The sequence below is a fragment of the Lingula anatina genome, chromosome 3 (genome assembly GCF_051362555.1).
Source record: "Lingula anatina isolate TDL-2025a chromosome 3, LinAna3.0, whole genome shotgun sequence".
Classification (NCBI taxonomy): domain Eukaryota; kingdom Metazoa; phylum Brachiopoda; class Lingulata; order Lingulida; family Lingulidae; genus Lingula; species Lingula anatina.
Genome location: NC_141769.1, coordinates 31,827,235 through 31,847,041, shown reverse-complemented (window position 1 = coordinate 31,847,041; position 19,807 = coordinate 31,827,235). Strand labels below are relative to the sequence as shown.

The window sequence follows — 19,807 nt, the reverse complement described above, 5'->3', positions numbered from 1 at the left end:
CAGTTGCACCAACAAAATAAATAGTATAAATAGTATAAAAGGGCCGAGTTGCACCAACAGGCCGTAAATTTACTGTCGTCAACCGCAACGCGCGGCGTACGTGCGCCAGGTTCACTCTCCTTGCTTACTCCCGTTGCACCAAGACAAAACATGATCGTCTTAACTACGCCTGATTAACGCTTCGTTGCATCACTGCCCAACAATACGTGGATGGTATAATTGGGCAATGCGGAGTACTCAGCTGCATTCATAATGGGATGACGACATAAATAAACACAAAATGAGCATATTCAGTGACGGATAAATTCATAATCTACATTATTCCATATTGATTTAGACCTGCGAAGCTGTTCCAATTGTCACCTTATTATCGGCCCATGTGTCATGCCAAAATAAACGCGGGTTATAAATAATAAAATTGAATGTCACCCTCGCCAAATACGCGGTCCGTTTCCACTCTGAAAAAAAATGCATCAAAATTTCTTCTCAAGCTTGTGTTTTAAATTCTAAATGATTATTTTGGTGTCCCCTTTGGTAAAAAAATGTGAACGATATCTTATATTTGGTAGTCATCGTTAGAATACATTTTTGAGAAGTATTTATTTTGGCAACGTTCATGTTTTGACAGGACACATGCCCTATTATGGCAATATTATGATAGACTTAATGAAATTTTAATAGCGTTACTGCAAAAAAATGTCGTAAATGACAAAAATGCTTTTCATTTCTATTTAATGGGTGGAAAATTCAAATTGTAGGATGACTTTACAAACAAAAGCATATCCTATATAAAATAAGTCGACTGTTCTGAAAAATTCTCTTGGGAAAATACATGGTTTGCCTGACGTAGGCCTAATAACTCGAGTAGCAGGGCATGGCAGGGAGAAGCTACTGATATGCAATTCAAAACGGCCCACCGCATTAATAACAAAGGACTTTTAAAAGTACTATAACTTTCAAATGCGGCGGTAAAAAAATAAAATATTACAGATGCCAGTGATAAAGCAGACAGGAAATTAAATTCGTATTACCACATTTACAGGGTATTATTTCAGCGCCGAATTGGGCATTTGTGTGAGGAATTCCTCCGTTCGGCATACCGCTGTAAAGACCGTGGTTAAAATCTGGCAATTATTCCAAAGACAACCAAAATGTCAAGTATTGGGTTTGATTACTGAGGCAGGCAAGACAGAATCTGAATTATCAGGTTTGATCACTACAACAGTAACTGACAAGGCAGAAGCAAAGAACGGCAAGGGCCGGGAGGTGATCGAGCGTGCCCCACACGTGGTAACTATTGACTCTCTCAATAGTATAGAGATCACAACATTTATTATGGTAGTTTGTCTATACCCTTATATGTTGTGTGCTATTATTATTAAAAACAAGCTATCTAAAAATAACTTAATTTCGCGACTGGCATTGCATAGATATTTTAAAAGGTTGACAATTTTTCAATGTCATATGTTGCTCCAATGTTTTCATTATAATCACGGAAATTGCCATTTTTGTGTGAAATTATTGTATCATATGACATTTTTCGTACATAATGAAAGATGGTTTAAATGGCATATATTTATGAATTTCAGCACTTTTAATATTATTGTATACAAGTAGTTTTTAAATATATCATATGATCGTAAAAAATGCACAGGCGCATACCTCTGTGTCTCCGTCGAAATTTAAAAATTTAAAATTGAACCGAAAAAAAAATGAACTGATTTCTTGGAGGAAGTAACAAACATCCTCCACGCTCGCCCCAGTCTCTGAAGAGAAGAGAACCTCTGATGATGATGACAGCACAGATATTATTGTAACTGAGATCCAACAACCACGATTTTCTAGGGCAATGTCATTTAAATTTATGCCAATAAACCTTTATACATCATCGCGACCATTAGTTTCGCGACGATACAAACAGACGGATTGCACCGCTTTACGGTAATACTTTTTTAAGTACCAGATGTAATGTTATCTTAAAAAAGAGAAAGAAAAACAAATTACCTATATTCCGCCAAACTTCTCCACCACGATTGCTGTCGTTTTATGAAATGTAATATGCTTTCTATTTGATTTATTTTTTATAAGCAATATATATGGACTTTTTACTTACGACTGGGCCATCAACCTCTCTAAACAAAATGTGCTTTCCGTTAATCCCACTCCCAAACTCGGCTCTCTCGGCGATTATCCCACCCTTCCCCTCCCAAACTGCTTTCTTTGATATATAATCTATAGATATAGAGAAAACGACGTGTCAGTTTAAAGCCACAAAACTTGCATTTATTGTCGAAAATAAGTTAAGCTACAGTAAATTCTCTAGACTAATCTCGTCAAAATCATGAACTTAGAAATGTCATTGATCAGTCAGCTGTACACATGAGCGTAGATGGATTGAGGTTTCTTCACAAACTGGTGACGGTTCGAAGTGTCGTTTATAAGAACTGATGGCTTTTGTGGCGCATGTCAATATGGCTAAAAACAAAAAAGAATACATGAATTGTAAAAAAAACGAAATCAAAACATCTTGGGAGAGATATTGGCAAAATCATGCAAAATAAGGAACGAAAATATAATGGACAAATAAACGGAAAAGAAAATCACGTAGATACGCGAAGGAAGTATTTTAAAATAGTACAAAGTAATGTTAGTAAAATTAATAAATATGAAATAAATAGATGAATAAAAATGAATTAATCAATAATAAATAAATAAATAAGGATCGGCTCAATACATTTTCTTGAACGAACGATTAATGAGAAGTTGACAGTGGGGATTGATAAAAATATAAAGATATGAAGATCCTTCTTGTTGGTCATTTGCACCAATAATGTTTTTGAAGCTTTGTGCAGAATGATTTAAATTGGCGGCTTAATTCTTATCTCAGGAAGTGCGTGCTTCATGCCCCCCCCCCCCCAATCCCCGGTAGCCCCTGATCCTTGTAAAATTTCAGATGAGCAAGTGCTCTGTACGACAACCAACAGGGGGACGAAAGTGGGATTACGAAAATAATCGTTTATTTTGTATTCAAATCGTATACTTTCCGGACCGAATCCTGTAACTTCTTTGTTGAAACATCTTTTAAATAATTATCACTATGACACTATTTTCCCCCGGATTAATTTTAGATTTTCATTCTTGCAAAAGTGAAAAATCAAAGCACTACCATAAAACAACTTACCTTTCTCCGTTGTAAAAATGTTTATAGCCGGTGGAATATCTATCCACGGTATCCACCATATCCTTTACCGTATCCACCATATCTTCTACCGTATCCACCGTATCCTCTGCCGTATCCACCATATCCTCTGCTGTATCCACCATATCCACCATATCTACGGCCGTATCCACCTCTGTAGCCACCATGATACGCGCCGCCGTATCCGCTACGGTAACCACTATAACCGTACTTTCCAGGCATGGTCATGACCATGGCAACGCAGACGGCAATAAGAGCTAACAAAAATACGGCCTTCATGGTCAAAGTTGACAGCGCGACTTTTTCTCTCTCACTTGAGTGGATCTGGAACGTATGCCAAACAGAGGCTGGAGTGGATAGTGAGACAGTGGCACATGTAAGCCTTTTATAACAGAGCAGGTTGCGTGACTCGAAAGTACATTTTTTCTAATGATGGGGCGGGAATGCATTCAAAAGCAATTTTGTTGTGCTTTGATATATCTAGGCAATAAGAAGAGATATGATTATATGTGTCTTGCGTGTGACTTGTATTAGTTGCATAATTTTTTCATTTTGTTAATGCCAACCATGAATGACTTTGAAAATGCAACTAAGACAAAAAATAAAATTTAAAGACGAAAGGCCCAAGAGGAAAAGAGACACTTGCAGTTACGTGTATACTTTATAACGTTATCCACTAAGTGTTGACTTCAGTGGTAATGGATATATAGTGTAATAGACAATGGTATTCAGGATGCTGTGTTTACTGTTGATGGAGATCACTTATCCCAGCACTTATCCAACCCCTTTTAATTACCTCTGCATCGCTCTTGTTAAAACCCCAGAATTTAAAAATGCGCAACGACTACAAATGACTCATTTTATCCATTTTTGGTCACAGAGAACGACGCTCATCTTGAAATTGACAACTAATAACTAATAAACGGAAATCTCACTCTATTAGGAAGGGGTGACTTAAAGATAACTAGAGGTTTCATCGTGACGACGCACTTGCTCACAATTCTCGTCTGGTGAATGATTTGTTGCAGAAACGCAATGGAATCTGGGGATCGAACATCCTTCTTTGAGCCCTAATGCATACCCTATTGAGTTATAAATTTGTGTTAGCAACAGAGAAGATTGAACCCCCCTAATAATCTGGAACAATTTCACCAAGTTTTTCTGGATGAATGGGGAACTATCTACAAAAGGAATTCTTGCCCTTGTTGTAGTACGCGGTAAAAACGCACGCTATTTGACACGCGGCACTTAACGAGCACATGTTGGTGCTAATTGTGTGTAAATTTGGTGAGATTTGGTTGCGTCTTTTTGATTTTATGGACATTGGTTTACCTCTTTGGACCATCAAATTTCTGAGATTTGACTGGGTGCTCTAAATTCGAATAAATAGTATAAAATATGGGTATCTTCACCAGGGCCCAGTTGCACCAACAGGGCGTAAATTTACTCGGATACGACTGTCGTAACGCGCAACGAGCGGCGTCCGTGCGCCAGCTTCACTCTCTTTGCTTACTCCCGTTGCACCAAGACAAAACATGATCGTCTTAACCACGCCCGAGTAACGCTTCGTTGCATCACTGCCCAACAATACGTGGATGGTATAATTGGGTAATGCGGAGTTCGCAGCTGCATTCATAATGGAATGACGACATAAATAAACACAAAATGAGCATATTCAGTGACGGAGAAATTCATAATCTACATTATTTCATATTGTTTTAGACCTGCAAAGCTGTTCCAATTGTCACCTTATTATCGGCCCATGTGTCATGCCAAAATAAACGCGGGTGACAAAAAAATAAATAAAAAAAAAATAAATAAAAAAAAAAAAATTTTGAATGTCACCCTCGCCAAATACGCGGTCGCGTAAAAATCCGTTTCCACTCTGAAAAAAAAATGCATCAAAGCCAGATCTTCTGAGGCGTCAAATTTCTCAAGCTTGTTTCAAATTCTAAATGATTATTTTGGTAAAATACTTAGTAAAAAATGTGAAAATGTGGACGATATCTTATATTTGGTAGTCATCGTTAGAATACATTTTTGAGACGTATTTATTTTGGCAATATTCATGTTTTGACAGGACACATGCCCTATTATGGCAATATTATGATAGACTTAATGATATCTTAACAGCGTTACTGCTAAAAAATATGTCGTAATGATAAAACTGCTTTTTATTTGTATTTAATGGGTGGAAAATTCAACTTGTACAATGACTTTACAAACAAAACCATATCCTATTTATAATTATCCTTTTTAGTCGACTGTTCTGAAAAATGCCCATGGGAAAATGTATGTTTTGCCTGACGTAAGTCGCAGGGTACAATATGGAGAATCTACTGATATGCAATTCAAAACGCCCACCGTATTAAAAAACACGTAGCGTAGGACTTTTACAAGTATAATAATACAGTATATTTATATATGTACAGGAGACTCGGAACAGAAGAAAAGAAGGGGAAATAGCGTTAGATTTGATGTTTTCCTACCCATAAGGTCGTCTTCATTATTTATGCTTGTCTGGCGCATTTTCTGTAGTTTTTCAATATCACTGTAGTAGGCTGTAGTCCATGTTCATTGTATCAGATGTCTCATATATAAATTTGTACAAGGTAATGTTGTTTTTACGATAAGATTTAAAAACATTTAAACTCAAGAAGACGCAAGGAGGCTGAATATCATGGGAAATTCATAAAGTCAGAAAGCATTTTACTATGCAATTTTTTAATGTAATCAAGGAAAGGGAACATTAGACACAAAGAAGGAGAGCCGAAATAGATAGCAAAATCCTCTTAAATGTTGATAATAATAAAAATCATAATAATAATAATGATACTGATTAGTACGCTTGACATATTCGTACAGAGTAAGGGAGAAAAGATACCGAAACTCGAGAACACGAGGCTAATAACCATGAGAAATGACTGGGAATTCAAAAAGTGAAAAATCGTTTTATTTTTTATTTTTATTGTAGCAAAGGAATGGGAACATTAGACACGGAGGGAGAGCCGATATAAATATCAGAATCCTCTTAGATGCTGTCAACAATAATAATAATAATGATACTGATTAATATACTTGACACATTTGTATGACCTCTTTTCTACTGTTATGTAAATTACACATGACGAAGTAGAGCCCACATCAGGTATATCCACATTGTCAGTAAAATTATGGGCAATTTGATAGATTAAAGTCTCTTGAAACTTTGACCCTACTATCTATCTTAATTGTCAAGGGCGATCTTGTTTTGCTGAAAATAAACGCTTTAATATACATCGTTGTGACGCTGCACCATTGGATCGCGACGATACAAACAGACGGATTGCACCGCTTTACGGTAATACTTTTTAAGACTCAGGAGTAATATGTTATCTTAAAAAAAGAAATAAAAATAAATAACCTAAATTCCTCCAAACTCCTCCGCGACGATTGTTGTCGATTTATAAAATGTAATATGCTTTCTATTTAATTTATTTTTAATTAGCAATATATGGGCTTTTTACTTACTACTGGGCCATCAACCTCGCTAAACAAAATGTGCTTTCCGTTAATCCCACTCCCAAACTCGCTGCCCATGGAAGATTTATATTATGTTCAATGGAAGCTCTCTCAGTTATTATCCCACCCTTCCTCACCCCAATATAATCTTTCCTGTGACGAGAAACGAGATAAAGAGAAAACGACGAGTCAGTTTTAAGCCACAAAACTTGTTTTTATTGTCGAAAATAAGTTAAGCTACAAGAAACTCTCTAGACAAATCTTGTCCAGGTCAAGAATTGAGAAATTTCGTTGATCAGTGAGCCGTACGCATGATCGTAGACCGTAGATCGTGGGGTTTCTTCACAAACTGGTGACGGTTCGAAGTGTCGTTTGTAAGAACTGATGGCTTTTGTGGCGTATGTCAATATGGCTAAAACAAAAAAGAGTACAAGAAAATTGTAAAAAAATAAATAAAATAAAATAAAAACATCTTGGGAGAGATTTTGGAAAAATCATGCACAATAACGAACGAAAATATAATGGACAAATAAATGGAAAAGAAAAGCACGAAGATAAGTGAAGGAAATATTTAAAAATAGTATAAAGTAATGTAAGTAAAATTAATCAATATAAAATAAATAGATGAATGAAAAATGAATTTATCAATAATAAATAAATAAGGATCGACTCAATACATTTTCTTGAACGAACGATTAATGAGAAGTTGACTGTGGGGATTGATAAAAATATAAAAATATGAAGATCCGTCTTGTTGGTCATTTGCACCAATAATACTGTTTAAGCTTTGTGCAGATGATTGAAATAGACGCCATGATTTTAATCTCAGGAAGTGCATGCTTCATGCCCCCCCCCCCAATCCGCGGTAGCCCCCTGATTCTTTTAAACCTTCAGCTGAACAAGTGCTCTGTACACCGACCAACAGGAGGGACCAAAGTGGGATTACATAAATAATCGTGTAATTTGTATTCAAAACGTATACTTTCCGGACCGAATACTGTACCTGTTTTATTAAAACATCTTTTAAATAATTACTCACTAATACTATAATTTTCATTCTTGAAATAGGGAAAAATCAAGCAATGCCATAAAACAACTTACCTTTCTCCGTTGTATTAATGTTTATAGCCGGTGGGATAGTAACTGTAACCGCCATATCCTCTACTGTATCCACCATATCCTCTGCTGTATCCACCATAACCTCTGCTGTATCCACCATATCCACCATATCCTCTCCTGTATCCACCACTGTAGCCACCACGATATCCGCCGTATCCACCACTGTAGCCACCATAACCGTAGCGTCTGCCGTATCCCGCGCCCATGGTCACGGCAACGCAGACGGCAATAAGAGCTAACAAAAATACGGCCTTCATGGTCAAAGTTGACAGCGCGACTTTCTCTCTCACTGGAGTGGATCTGGGACGTTTGCCAAACAAAGGCTGGAGTGGATAGTGAGACAGTGACACATGTCAGTTTTTTATAACAGAGCAGATTGCGTGACTCGAGAGCACATTTTTTCTAATGATGGGGCGTGAATCCATTCAAAAGCAATTGTTGTTCTTTGATATACAGTATCTAGGAAATAATGATATACAGAGATAAGATTATATGCCTCTTGCGTGCGTGTATTAGTTGCATAATTTTTTCATTTTGTTAATGCCAGCTATGAATGACTTTTGAAAATGCAACTAAGACAAAAAAAAAAAAAAAAAAAAAAAAAAAAATTGAGGACTTGAGGCCCAAGAGAAAAAAAAGACGTTTGTAGTTTTGTGTGTACTGTATATATCCACTGGGTGTTGACTAATGGATATATAGAGATGACAGTGGTGTTCAGGATGCTGTGATCTGCTGTAGATTGAGATCTTCACTTATCCCAGCAGGGTCAATACCCTTTTAATAACCCCTGTATCGCTCGTGTTAAAACCCCAGAATCAAAAAATGCGCAAGAAACAACTGCAAACAACTCATTTTATTCATTTTAGGTCACAGAAAGTGACGCTTCTCTTTTTAATTGACAACCTATAACTTGTTATTTCATTTACAGATATCTCACTCCATTTGGAAGAGGTGAGTTCAAAGATAACTAGAAGTTTCATCGTGACGACGCACTTGCTTACAATTCTCGTCTTGTGTATGAGTTGTCGCAGAAACGCAATGTAATATGATATTTTTGATCCAGTTCCCTCACCATTTTTACTGTCTCGACTAACGAACAAAAATAAAAGAGTATCGAGCTATTCGATTCTTCAAACATCGCTTTTTTTAAGTACTGCATGTTCAAAACCATAAGTATAAACCGTTGTTAGCCTTCACCGACGGTAACTATCAAAATTGAGACCCGCATGCAGGGTTTGAAAAGGCTAATGTTCCGTAATCATGTCGGAATTATGATGTTTGCCTTATCAGTCCGCTCGTGTATGGTACTATCGACTCACCTTTGAGACAAATTTCTACGAAGGTGACCCGTAAAAGCTACTGGAAATTGGCCATGGCACGACATCACTTGATAATCACCTCTATAACAGATAGTAAATCTTGATAGCGGGGACTGTCTCCAGTGCAATTTTTGTAATGATTTTTTTAAACAATCAGTCGTAAACAGCACGCGAGGTTTTTAAAAAGGCTTGGAAGTACCAGTAGAAATGATTATTTTAAACTGTGCATCAAGCGTGAATGGCCATTTCTTGTGCACTCATTAAAAAGGTGACGTTGTTTTTAGACCAAAGGTTCCATGTCAAAGACAATGAACTATGTAAAATGACTCTTAAGATATGGGCGTTTTCTTTCTAAGTCCCCCGAAATATCAAGAATTTTATGTCTTAAAACAAATGAAACCCTCATTTTGTCAAGTGATCAAATGTTCAATGCAAATATAGTCTTTAAATGATTTTTAACAACTGGCATTATCATGCGATGGTAAAAAATCTCTATGTAACAATTGACAATTGTATGTTGAATTTAAGTTTTGAAAAATATGGAAAAGCGTTAAAATACTATTTAGGAGTTCACCGATTTGCACCAAAAATTTCTCCATATGGTGACTTAATACGGATACCACTGAAATTTAGCAGATGGTAGGACATATTCAGACTTTGGAATAATTTAGAACTCGCCCAAAATGAAAGATTTGTCAAACAAATTTTTTTGAATATTATAAATTGGGGGAAAATTGGCGCTCCAAGGTAAGGGAGATCTTCAGATTCTGTAAAATGGACATTCATATTTTGAAAAGAAATTGTGGATACAGAATACATTTAAAAACTGTTTTTTTATGAAAAATTCCAAATTAAATGAGAAAAGACATTTTGGCAGACACTTCGAACATATATGACATTAAAAAAAAAAAGAAATGAAAACTGAATAATATTTATACATAGATTTAAACAGAAAAGAAAAGTTGATTTTAACTCAATTTCGAATATGCATTTTGTCTTTTAATGTAAGCCTATTAATGAAAGAATATGCCAACTATGCAAACAAAAATTCAGAAGATGGGAGTCAATTCTTACTTCGGTGCACTGCTTATATTGAGGAAAGACGTGTGCATTTTATGAAAAGTTGGGTATCAAAACAAATGATATAAATGACATTTCCATAGAAGATTTAATGGAAAAAATTGAGGCAATTATTAAATTTTTTGTTATTTTTTTTTTTAATCTGAGAAAGAAAAAATTGTATATAACAGGTGTCTTATAAGCCCTGCTGGGTGTTCTATGCATATGACGCGCTAATAAATGATGTTGATGATGATAAAGAGTTTATTCTGTAAATATGTAGGCCTCCGGCCTTGTATTACAATTGTCCTTACATTTCGTTTTTTTTTTTTTCATTTAGAAGTAATATTAATAAAGGAAATAATACACTAGTGCATGATACATGTACATTTAAACTATAATGCATCTGATGATGATGATGATAAAAGTACATTCCTTAATTCCCGAGGCTGTGGGACCGAGGTTGAAAGGCATTAGGGGCTACCTTTACAGCTTGCGTAGTTAAATTTTGATTGAATACGAGAGTACTTAGTAAAACTGTAGTGGTTGGTCCTGTCTTTTAATTACTATTTTCAGAGAGAAAACAAAGGTGGCTGTCTTATTGAATGTCATTTAACTTCCATTTGAAAATTAAGGAGCAAGTTCCTATCAATCTTACCGCCGGTGCTAAACAGTTATTATTAAAGTGGGCGCATTTAATTATTCTTGGCTGTATTGATCGCGCTAAAAACAAATTTGTAAATTTTGTTGTGAACGCAACATCTAACACCTGGGACAACACAAAAATCTACAAGTTACTTTTGTGGGCGAAAAAATGCATTTATTCATAAAATTCTGCGTATATATAAATTTTACGAAATTATTTTCATGGTAGTGTTTAAAGTTTTAAGCTACATGTATTAAACAATAATTAGGGACCGAAACAGATCAAGCCAAGAGAATTTTCCATGGCCAAGTTTGATCACACCATGATGAACACGCACGGATGCAAGGAAAGAACATAGCTTCACATGGAATAATCCGTTGTCTCGAAATAAAGCAAGTGCTACAACTGATTACCTTAGATGACATAAAACATAGAGTAAATTGCATGCAAGAATATATAAGATGATGTTATGTTATACAACTAATGGTTCATGAAATGCTATGACACTTATGGTTTCCGTGTTTTTACGTGATGAAGTATAATTTTATATTAATGAAAGAACATTTTTACTCCACAACTGTAGGTCTGTGGTCTGTGTTAACTTCAAAATTTCACCAACTCACATAAACTTTATTAGATGGAAAATAAATTAAATCGAGACAGAGTGTAGAGGCTCATGATAGTGAACAACATCAACAAGGTTTTTTTTTCTTTTACCATGAAAATATTCTTTAAAAAATCAACTGGAAGGGGTGCTGGTTAAGAAAGACGAATAGAAATCACAACCAAAATCTTTATTTTTTTTTAGTATTTCACGCGTGAATCTCCTCCTAGCCAAATGTTCTTAAGAATTTTTTTTACAAAAAAAAAAAAAAAAAAAAAAAAAGCAAAGTAAGCAAAGTCTCTTGTTCGACAATAGAGTTATAACTACCAATTCGATTACGTCTTTCGCAAATATATATATGTATTTTAAAAAAATTTAATATTCTAACTTTTGCAAATCGAGGCCAAACCAGCCCGCCGTAAGTTCCCTTTAATCCGAGCATTTTTTATGTATAAGTTTTAAATTCACTTTTCCGTATAATACTAGCCTTGAAGGTTCAAACATGATTAAACAAATAAGTCTACAACCTCCTGAAGAATCTACCACATTTGTACTGAACGTCCAATTATCCTTTCCATGAGGTTTGTTGCATTTCTTTACGAAAAATCTAGCAACTATGACTAAAAAAATAAATCATTGCAATCTTGTTTTTGATATTGTGTATCGTTTAACGCAGGGTTCCTACAAAAGTTTATTACACAGTGTTGAAAGAGGCCTCACCTTCGGGAAGAAAAAAAAAGCTGTGGCCGGTATTCAATAACTCAGCACTTGGGCCACATCATATGGTAAGAGCAAATACAATCAATGAATAAGACAAGCCAATATGGGAGCCTACAAGTCTTTCCAGTGAAATGTCAAGGCGTTCAGATAACTGCTGTATCTTCCAGACACGTAAATCAGGGGTTGCCCTCCGTGCTCCACGTCCCACAATGTCGTGTTCTGCTGTCCATATGGACCGTAGGTGTGTTTGTTCGTGGTGAAGTACAGCTGACCAATATACTCTGACCCTTGATCCATGCTGATGCGAATCCTGCAAGTCATTGATTATTGTCATTAGTAGTCATTTCATACCATTCCCGGTATACTATGGTTAAAAGGAAAATAATAGAGACACAGGTGGAAATGGTCGATGAGTTTTCAATAGCCGCCACCTGAGTATGAATGTCGCGACAAAGCCCATTATTAAGTAATAAACATTAAATAAAAAAATAATAATGAGTTCTATTTCTTCTTACTGGGAAGTTTTCTCCGTAGTACCCTCAGGACTGTGCACAATTGGTTAATTAACGCGAAAATATTGAAGGTTAAAGTGAGTAAAGTGGTAGCTTAAATGAGTAGTAGTTAATTACGTTTTATAAATCGAAAGTATGATCGTTCATAAACACATTAACTGTAATAAATCCTTAGTCTAAACATGTACAGAGTGTGTATGAGGGCTTTCAGAAAAAAAATGATCTGCGGACTTACATTGGAGCAGAGCCGACTAATTAGCTGATGGTCTCCCTGTCTCCACACGCACCGTCCCTGCGGGGATCTATCAATTAAACCCCGAAGCCTACATTTAATCCGTTTCATGGCGTGTGCAGAGGCAGGGAGACCATCAGGGGACCAGTCGGCTCTGCTTTTATGTGGGTCGGCCATATTTGATCCGCGGATCTGTTAGTCTGCAGACCAATTTGTTATGAATGCCCCCTATATCTTACGACTGGTACAGAACAATGCTTACTTTTGTATGTATTCGTCGGAGCTGAAAACCAACGTTGAGGTACCGGCTGTGCGTCCCCCAGCAAAGGTCCCTTCCGTGTTGTCGCCATAGATGAACTGGATTCTGAAACGTGTTGTTTACAGATGTGATTTATAATTTATATGGTGATATTAATGGTATGGTAAGACAGGTCTGACCCAATGAATAATTAATATGAACAACGGATCCGCATTCAATACTGTGTAGGGCGGATAATGCAAAGTTGACAATGCTAAGGGAAGAATAAAGGAAGGAAAAATCAATATTTTTTTCAAAAAAAATATTTACCGGTAAAAGTTGCCTTCTACGGGTCTTGAAATGGACAAAACATTCATGCACAGGGGATCTACTACAAGTTTATATGTGGTTCTCGGTCCTTACAATTAAAGTATAAAATTAACCTCTTCATACTGTATAAAACAATAAACGCTGCCACTTAATTTTTCATGGAGCACACAGTGCACATACAACATATAACGACTGATGTTCGTAAGGCACCCATGATAATTACTTACCCGTCGATTAAACCTCCGTGTTGTATTAAAATACTTGAAATGGGGCCATACAGAGATGGTCCATAATCACTGAACCAATCTCCTGAGGAGCCACCGTACGGACCCATTGCCTTAGAAGAGTCCTCAAGCACTGTTTAAAAAAACATTTCTTTCAGAATAAATATAATTAAAAGAACAGAATTTGTTTCGAAAATTGTATAAACTTTCCTTACAGTAGGTAGTTTTAAGAGTAAAGTGAGTACCCGCATTTGGAAAAAAATGTTGTTTCCGCCTGTCAACATCATGCCCGTCAACATGACAGCCTGCTCAGCTGCTTTAATAGAAATATTTACGAGATAATTTCATGAAATGTCCAAAGTGAATGTTGTATTGAAAAATTAAAAAAAACATTTAATAAAATAAAAAGACATTTATGAGTGCATGAATTGAGAAGAGTCGCCGAGGCTAGTTTGCTGTCAAAATTTGTTATCATACACAAAACAACAGAATCAAATAGATGTAGGTTGAAAATGTCGTTTTATTTACATTTGCACTTTGATTAATGTTCAAAGTACGAATGAAAAATACTGAGAGTTAGATATAAATCTATGAATGACAATCATGCATGTTGTATAATTTTCAAGCTTAAAGATATAATTTACATTTCAGCAAAGATGGAAGGAAAAAATAAATTATATTTATTAAAATAAAAAAATAATAAAATAACATAGAATAAATAAAATAAAATAAATAGAAAAATCGGAAAGTATCTAAATATATTCGGCGGTCGGTTAAAGACATTTCCTGCAAAGTTTACCAAATGTTTAAAACTGTTCCAGTATATACAGACCTAGCCTAGTCCATGCAGAGTTGACCCCAGCTACTTCTCCTTGTCCAGTGATATTACTGAGTAATTCGCAGTCCCTTAAAGAACTTTCATAATTGGCCGCCAAGCACCCTGCGATGCCCAAACATCTAGAACCGCACTCGGAGAGGGAGCGAAGTTTTACCGTGCCCAGCGACCAACCATCATGACGAAATCCCTCTTCGATCATGAAAAGACCAATTGCGTCCAGAGGGGAAGCAGTGGTCATGCAAACATTGACGATGACAAGAAATATCCCCAAACACGGTGAAACTTTCGAAGCCATTCTGTCTAGTGTCTACTTTCAGGGAAAATTTTAATTTTTCATAATGGCTCTACTGCAAATGCCACTTGTTTGGATCAATGTTTTCGATTAATCCAGGAAACAGTTGCACTGGAAGAATGGTAGAAGATTGCAAATAGACTCAAAAGCAGAATTCTTAATTGGGGACAAGGTAACATAAGTGGAGAGTCTTAAGGCGGTTCGATATTTTATGTAAGGTTTTATTTCACAAAATAGATTTTTCCATTTCTTTTATATCAAATGCATATTTTAGTATTAGTGTAATACGAAAAAAAAAACACTTTTTGAGCAAGAGAAATGGAACCCATCTAGTTAATGTATACACCCATATTGATTTAATTAACTAAAAGTAAGATTGCTGATGTGAAGGAAGCTGACATTAAATAAAAGTAGCAAATTGGAAATGGACCTGTGTATGCTTCTCATTGTCACGAAATTGTATTTGAAATGAATTGCAGTAGGCGAGATGCGTTCGGCGCACCCAGAAAATAAACACTGCTAAAACAATCTCACATTTCACAGGCGACTTTACAAAGCAACGACATTTGGTACAGATTGTACAGTGTACGTGTATTATCACTTCAACGCCTAGCCCATATAATTATCAGGAATATACGTGTTATGACAAATAAACGGAGACAATAAGGAATGGTTATGTTTGACTGAATAAGTAGCAGTCCATCGTTTATTTGACCAACACGTTGACATAACGGTTGCTCTATCCATGGCTAAACAATCGGGGGTTGATCTCCCAAGCCGAAAGTACGTTGAGTACGTAGGTTAGTCATGACGATGAATAAGACAAGCCAATATGGGAGCCTACAAGTCTTTCCAGTGAAATGTCAAGGCGTTCAGATAACTGCTGTATCTTCCAGACACGTACATCAGGGGTTGCCCTCCGTGCTCCACGTCCCACAATGTCGTGTTCTGCATTCCATATGGACCGTAGGTGTGTTTGTTCGTGGTGAAGTACAGCTGACCAACATACTCTGACCCTTGATCCATACCGATGCGAATCCTGGTTTAAAGAAAAAAAGAATACAACCATATTTGGCAATGAAGGGTACCGGAGAAGAAAGGATTATACTGGAAGTGCGCGTCATATGACGTCGAGTGGTGTAAGACGTGAAGCTGCTTGGTCAAGCAGACGGGAGTAGAGACGCGAGTGCTAAGTTGAAGCGGATTATCTGACGGCATGATAAGATAATATCTTTGTCATTCGGCATTTTGAGCAGAGAATACTTGTAGAAATACGGGGTATATGATATGTAAACGTGTCACGAAGCTTGAAGGTGCACAATTGTGCTTAATTTCGGTCCACCGACAGCGCGACAAAGAACGTCACGGGGAAAAATCACGCCAGGCTGTAAATCGTCGTCATGTGCAATTTTTGCATGTATGCAAACCGATATGTCCATAACTAACCATTGTTTGGTATTTTATGGTAAGCGCTGCAGTTATGATTTATGGTCCTTAAAGGACCTTGCTTAAACCAGGAAGTTAATTGAGTTTTCTAACGTCGAAAGTATGATCGTTCATATGCACATAAAATGTAATTATTCTTAATCTAAATATGTAACAGCAGAGTGCTTATAATTGCGACTCTCTTAATGTTAAAGCACAGTGCTTACTTGTGTATGTACTCGTCCGTGTTTAATACCAATGTTTCAGCATTTCCCCCTTGTCCTCCAGCGAAGGTCCCTTCCGTATTGTCGCCATAGATGAACTGGATTCTGAAACATGTTGTTTACTGATGTGATTTATAATACATATAGGTATGGTGATACTAATGGTAAGGTAAGCTAGGTCTGACCCAATGAATAATTAACCAATACACAAATGAATGCATCCAAATTTAATGTTTTGTAGGAGCGGATAATGCAAAGTTGACCATGGTGTCTAAGAGAAGAATAAAGAGAAAAATGAAGAAATGTTTTTGTAAAAACGCTGCAATTTTCATGGGACAAGTTCTTATGCAACATATAACGGCTGCTGTTCATGAGTCACCCATAATGGTCACTTACCCGTCGATTATACCTCCGTGCCGTATTAAAATACTTGAAATGGGGCCATACAGAGATGATCCAAAATCACTGAACCAATCTCCCGAGGAGCCACCGTAAGGGCCCATTGCCTTAGAAGAGTCCTCAAGCACTGTTTTAAATTAAACATCATTTGAAATAAATATAATGAGGGAAACGGGACTTATTTAAAAAATGAAACAAATTTCATTTATAACATACCAATCTTCATGGCCGCCTAATTGACTACAAATAATTTCAAAATGATTAGAATATCTGTCCAAAGAAAAAGCTGTATTGGAATAAATAAAAATGTTTTATAGTATAAGATAAAAGTAAATAAATGAAATGAAACAGAACAAAATAAATGTTCAGCGGTCGATAAAAGATATTTACCCCCCCCCCCAAATAAAAAAACCAAATGTGCACGCTGAAAACTGCGCCAGTATATACAGACCTAGCGATGTCCATGCAGAGTTGACCCCGGCGACTTCTCCTTGTCCAGTGATGTTACTGAGTAATTCGCAGTCCCTTAAAGAACTTTCATAATTGGCCGCCAAGCACCCTGCGGTGACCAAACATCTAGAACCGCACTCTGAGAGGGAGCGAAGTTTTACTGTACCCAACGAAGAACCGTCTTGACGAAATCTCTCTTCAATCGCGAATAATCCGATTTCTTCTTGGCGCGAAGTAGAGGCCGTGTATACACGGACAAAAACAAGTAAAATCTCAAAACACAGGGACGTTTTCGAAGTCATTCCGTAGAGTGATTAAATTCAGTGAGAAAAGGTTTTTTAAATCACTTTCTTCATTATCACTGCAAACACCATAATTCTGGATCAATGGTTTTGTTTTAGTCAGACGAAAAGAAGGAAGGAACAATTCGAACGATTGATCAGATCAGGATAACTGTAACAGCACTTAATTGATAGTTTAACAACACAGTATTATCTTACAAGCCAATGACCAGGATAAAATTGCATTGCAAGTATAGTCACAGAACAAGGGAGAAACTCGCAATTTAAGGCCCCATTCCCACTGAAACCATCGGTCTGTGTGGATCGACCCAACTGTGATGGGACTCTGGCAAAGAGCAGTCAGGTCGACTGAATGACAAATTGCAATGCTTTCCATTTGGAAAATATGTAAATTGACATATAGAATATAATGATACAATGGGTGCATTTGTACGGAGTACTTCGGTCCCAAGGAAGCACGGTACCTAGGTAAATACACATATTGATGAAACTATAACTAAAACCAAGTTTGCTCGAGCGATGTGAAGGAAACTGACATTGATTGAAAGTCAGCTTTAACAAAGACGGTAATTGGACATGGGACAGCTTAGATTTTATATACTACACTACCGTTAATTGAAGACCCCACAGTATGTTAACATAAATGATCTGGACATGTTTATACAACAACTGCACACTGGTGAACTTGATCTAATATGTAATACAGCGGTGTGTAAAAGATAATCATTATAATAAAAACTGTTTCAAAATATGATTATGTTAGTCAGAGACATATTGGAGGTTAACCATTTCAATATTACGTTGATTGAAGAGAAATTACTTTTTTCTTATAATTTTGTAAGCTTTTTACATAGGCATTTTGTATAATATGTGTGTATACATGTACAATCAAGTAGATGTGACTTCAGATTATGATGTTAGATGCAGCACGATTTTTTTTTTCTATCACACAGAATACTTTGCTAGTCTTACGATATAATGGTTTCTTAGTGGATCCAATGATGAAAGTAAGTCTATGAACTCTGCTTTGCTCTTGGAAACATCCACCAACCTCGAGAAATTATTTAACATTTGAATATCAATACAAGCATATAATATCTAACCTCATGAATTTTAATTGTGGTTACGATGACAGACCATTTGTTTGCATTCGGCAAAAACGAAGTCTCCCTTTCAAAAATTCAGTTCAACAGTCTTCCATGTTTGGTAATTGCAAATTACAGCATTGTATTTGATACGAATTGCATTAGTTGAGATGAGTTCGGTGCAATCAGAACACCAACACTACAAAAACAATCCAAAAGCCCACATTTCATGGGCGACATTTGCAAACAAACGGCATCATATACGTTTACTCTGCTACCTATCATATATGACAGACAAACGTAGGTAAAACGAAATGATTCTTTTTTTTATATATATAAAATCCAATGCAGTCCATCTTAAATTCCATCAACACTTTATGACAGCGGCCCCAGGATCCATGGCTAAACCGACGGAAATCAACTCCCAACCTGCGGGTTTTTTGAGTGGGAGGTATAAAAAGGGCTTTTATTGGTGCCCATCCCTTTCAAGTTAATCTTATTCAGGGGCAGATCCAGAGATATTTTCTGACAGTCTTCCAAGTTATCTTTGTTGATCCATCCTCCATTTTTGACCGTCTTCCGACAGAAAAAATAGATACCCGTCAATGTAAACTTGAAAATCTGACCGTCTCCCGTAAGACCCAGAAGACGGCCTCAGTCCACCCCCGGATAGGCCTACTATAGTACGACATTTGTTCTTTATATTTATATTTTAACAGTCAAAAAAGACAAAATGTGCACTATTAATTATAGGTGCACGGAATAGACACATATCTTGACTTTCTTCGTCCCAAATGTTCCCATAAAATATGACCCCGGTTTCGAGCTACTGAATCGAATGCACCGATTAAATTGTCCATTTACAGGTTTTAAAAAAGGAACTGCTCATGTACGTATATTGAGCAGGTCGAGTCACGTATCTATAATTTCGCACCATGAAATCGTGGTCCGGGTCGTCAATTCGGCGTTCGCGATCACAAATCGACGGTTTGAGATCTAGAATAACAATTTTGTTTATGAGGTCTGATTGAGCGAACTTTCACACAAAAAAGTGTAGTGTGTATAAATGTCAGAACTACCTACCTACCT

The 19,807-nt window shown here is 36.5% G+C and overlaps 3 protein-coding genes and 1 long non-coding RNA gene across 4 annotated transcripts; all 4 read right to left on the bottom strand.

The window, feature by feature from the left end:
* Positions 1 to 2,257: 2,257 nt before the first annotated feature.
* LOC147763244 (uncharacterized) lies at positions 2,258 to 3,564 on the bottom strand. Its single transcript, XR_015333574.1, has 2 exons — positions 3,182 to 3,564; positions 2,258 to 2,475 (listed from the first exon to the last, which is right to left on the bottom strand). It is a non-coding gene; the product is annotated as an uncharacterized LOC147763244 (long non-coding RNA).
* A 3,325-nt stretch (positions 3,565 to 6,889) lies between these two features.
* On the bottom strand, positions 6,890 to 8,167 carry LOC147763243 (uncharacterized). Its single transcript, XM_087009583.1, has 2 exons — positions 7,802 to 8,167; positions 6,890 to 7,112 (listed from the first exon to the last, which is right to left on the bottom strand). Exon 1 carries the CDS (start codon positions 8,074 to 8,076, stop codon positions 7,816 to 7,818), a length of 261 nt encoding a protein of 86 aa, XP_086865709.1. The 5' UTR covers positions 8,077 to 8,167; the 3' UTR covers positions 6,890 to 7,112; positions 7,802 to 7,815.
* A 3,651-nt stretch (positions 8,168 to 11,818) lies between these two features.
* Positions 11,819 to 14,969, bottom strand: LOC147763242 (zymogen granule membrane protein 16-like). Its single transcript, XM_087007481.1, has 4 exons — positions 14,536 to 14,969; positions 13,707 to 13,836; positions 13,174 to 13,275; positions 11,819 to 12,477 (listed from the first exon to the last, which is right to left on the bottom strand). Exons 1-4 carry the CDS (start codon positions 14,834 to 14,836, stop codon positions 12,279 to 12,281), a joined length of 732 nt encoding a protein of 243 aa, XP_086863607.1. The 5' UTR covers positions 14,837 to 14,969; the 3' UTR covers positions 11,819 to 12,278.
* Positions 14,970 to 15,673: 704 nt separating this feature from the next.
* On the bottom strand, positions 15,674 to 16,985 carry LOC106165812 (zymogen granule membrane protein 16-like). The gene is made up of 3 exons (XM_013544170.2): positions 16,879 to 16,985; positions 16,486 to 16,587; positions 15,674 to 15,872 (listed from the first exon to the last, which is right to left on the bottom strand). Exons 1-3 carry the CDS (start codon positions 16,983 to 16,985, stop codon positions 15,674 to 15,676), a joined length of 408 nt encoding a protein of 135 aa, XP_013399624.2.
* Between the last annotated feature and the right edge of the window lie 2,822 nt (positions 16,986 to 19,807).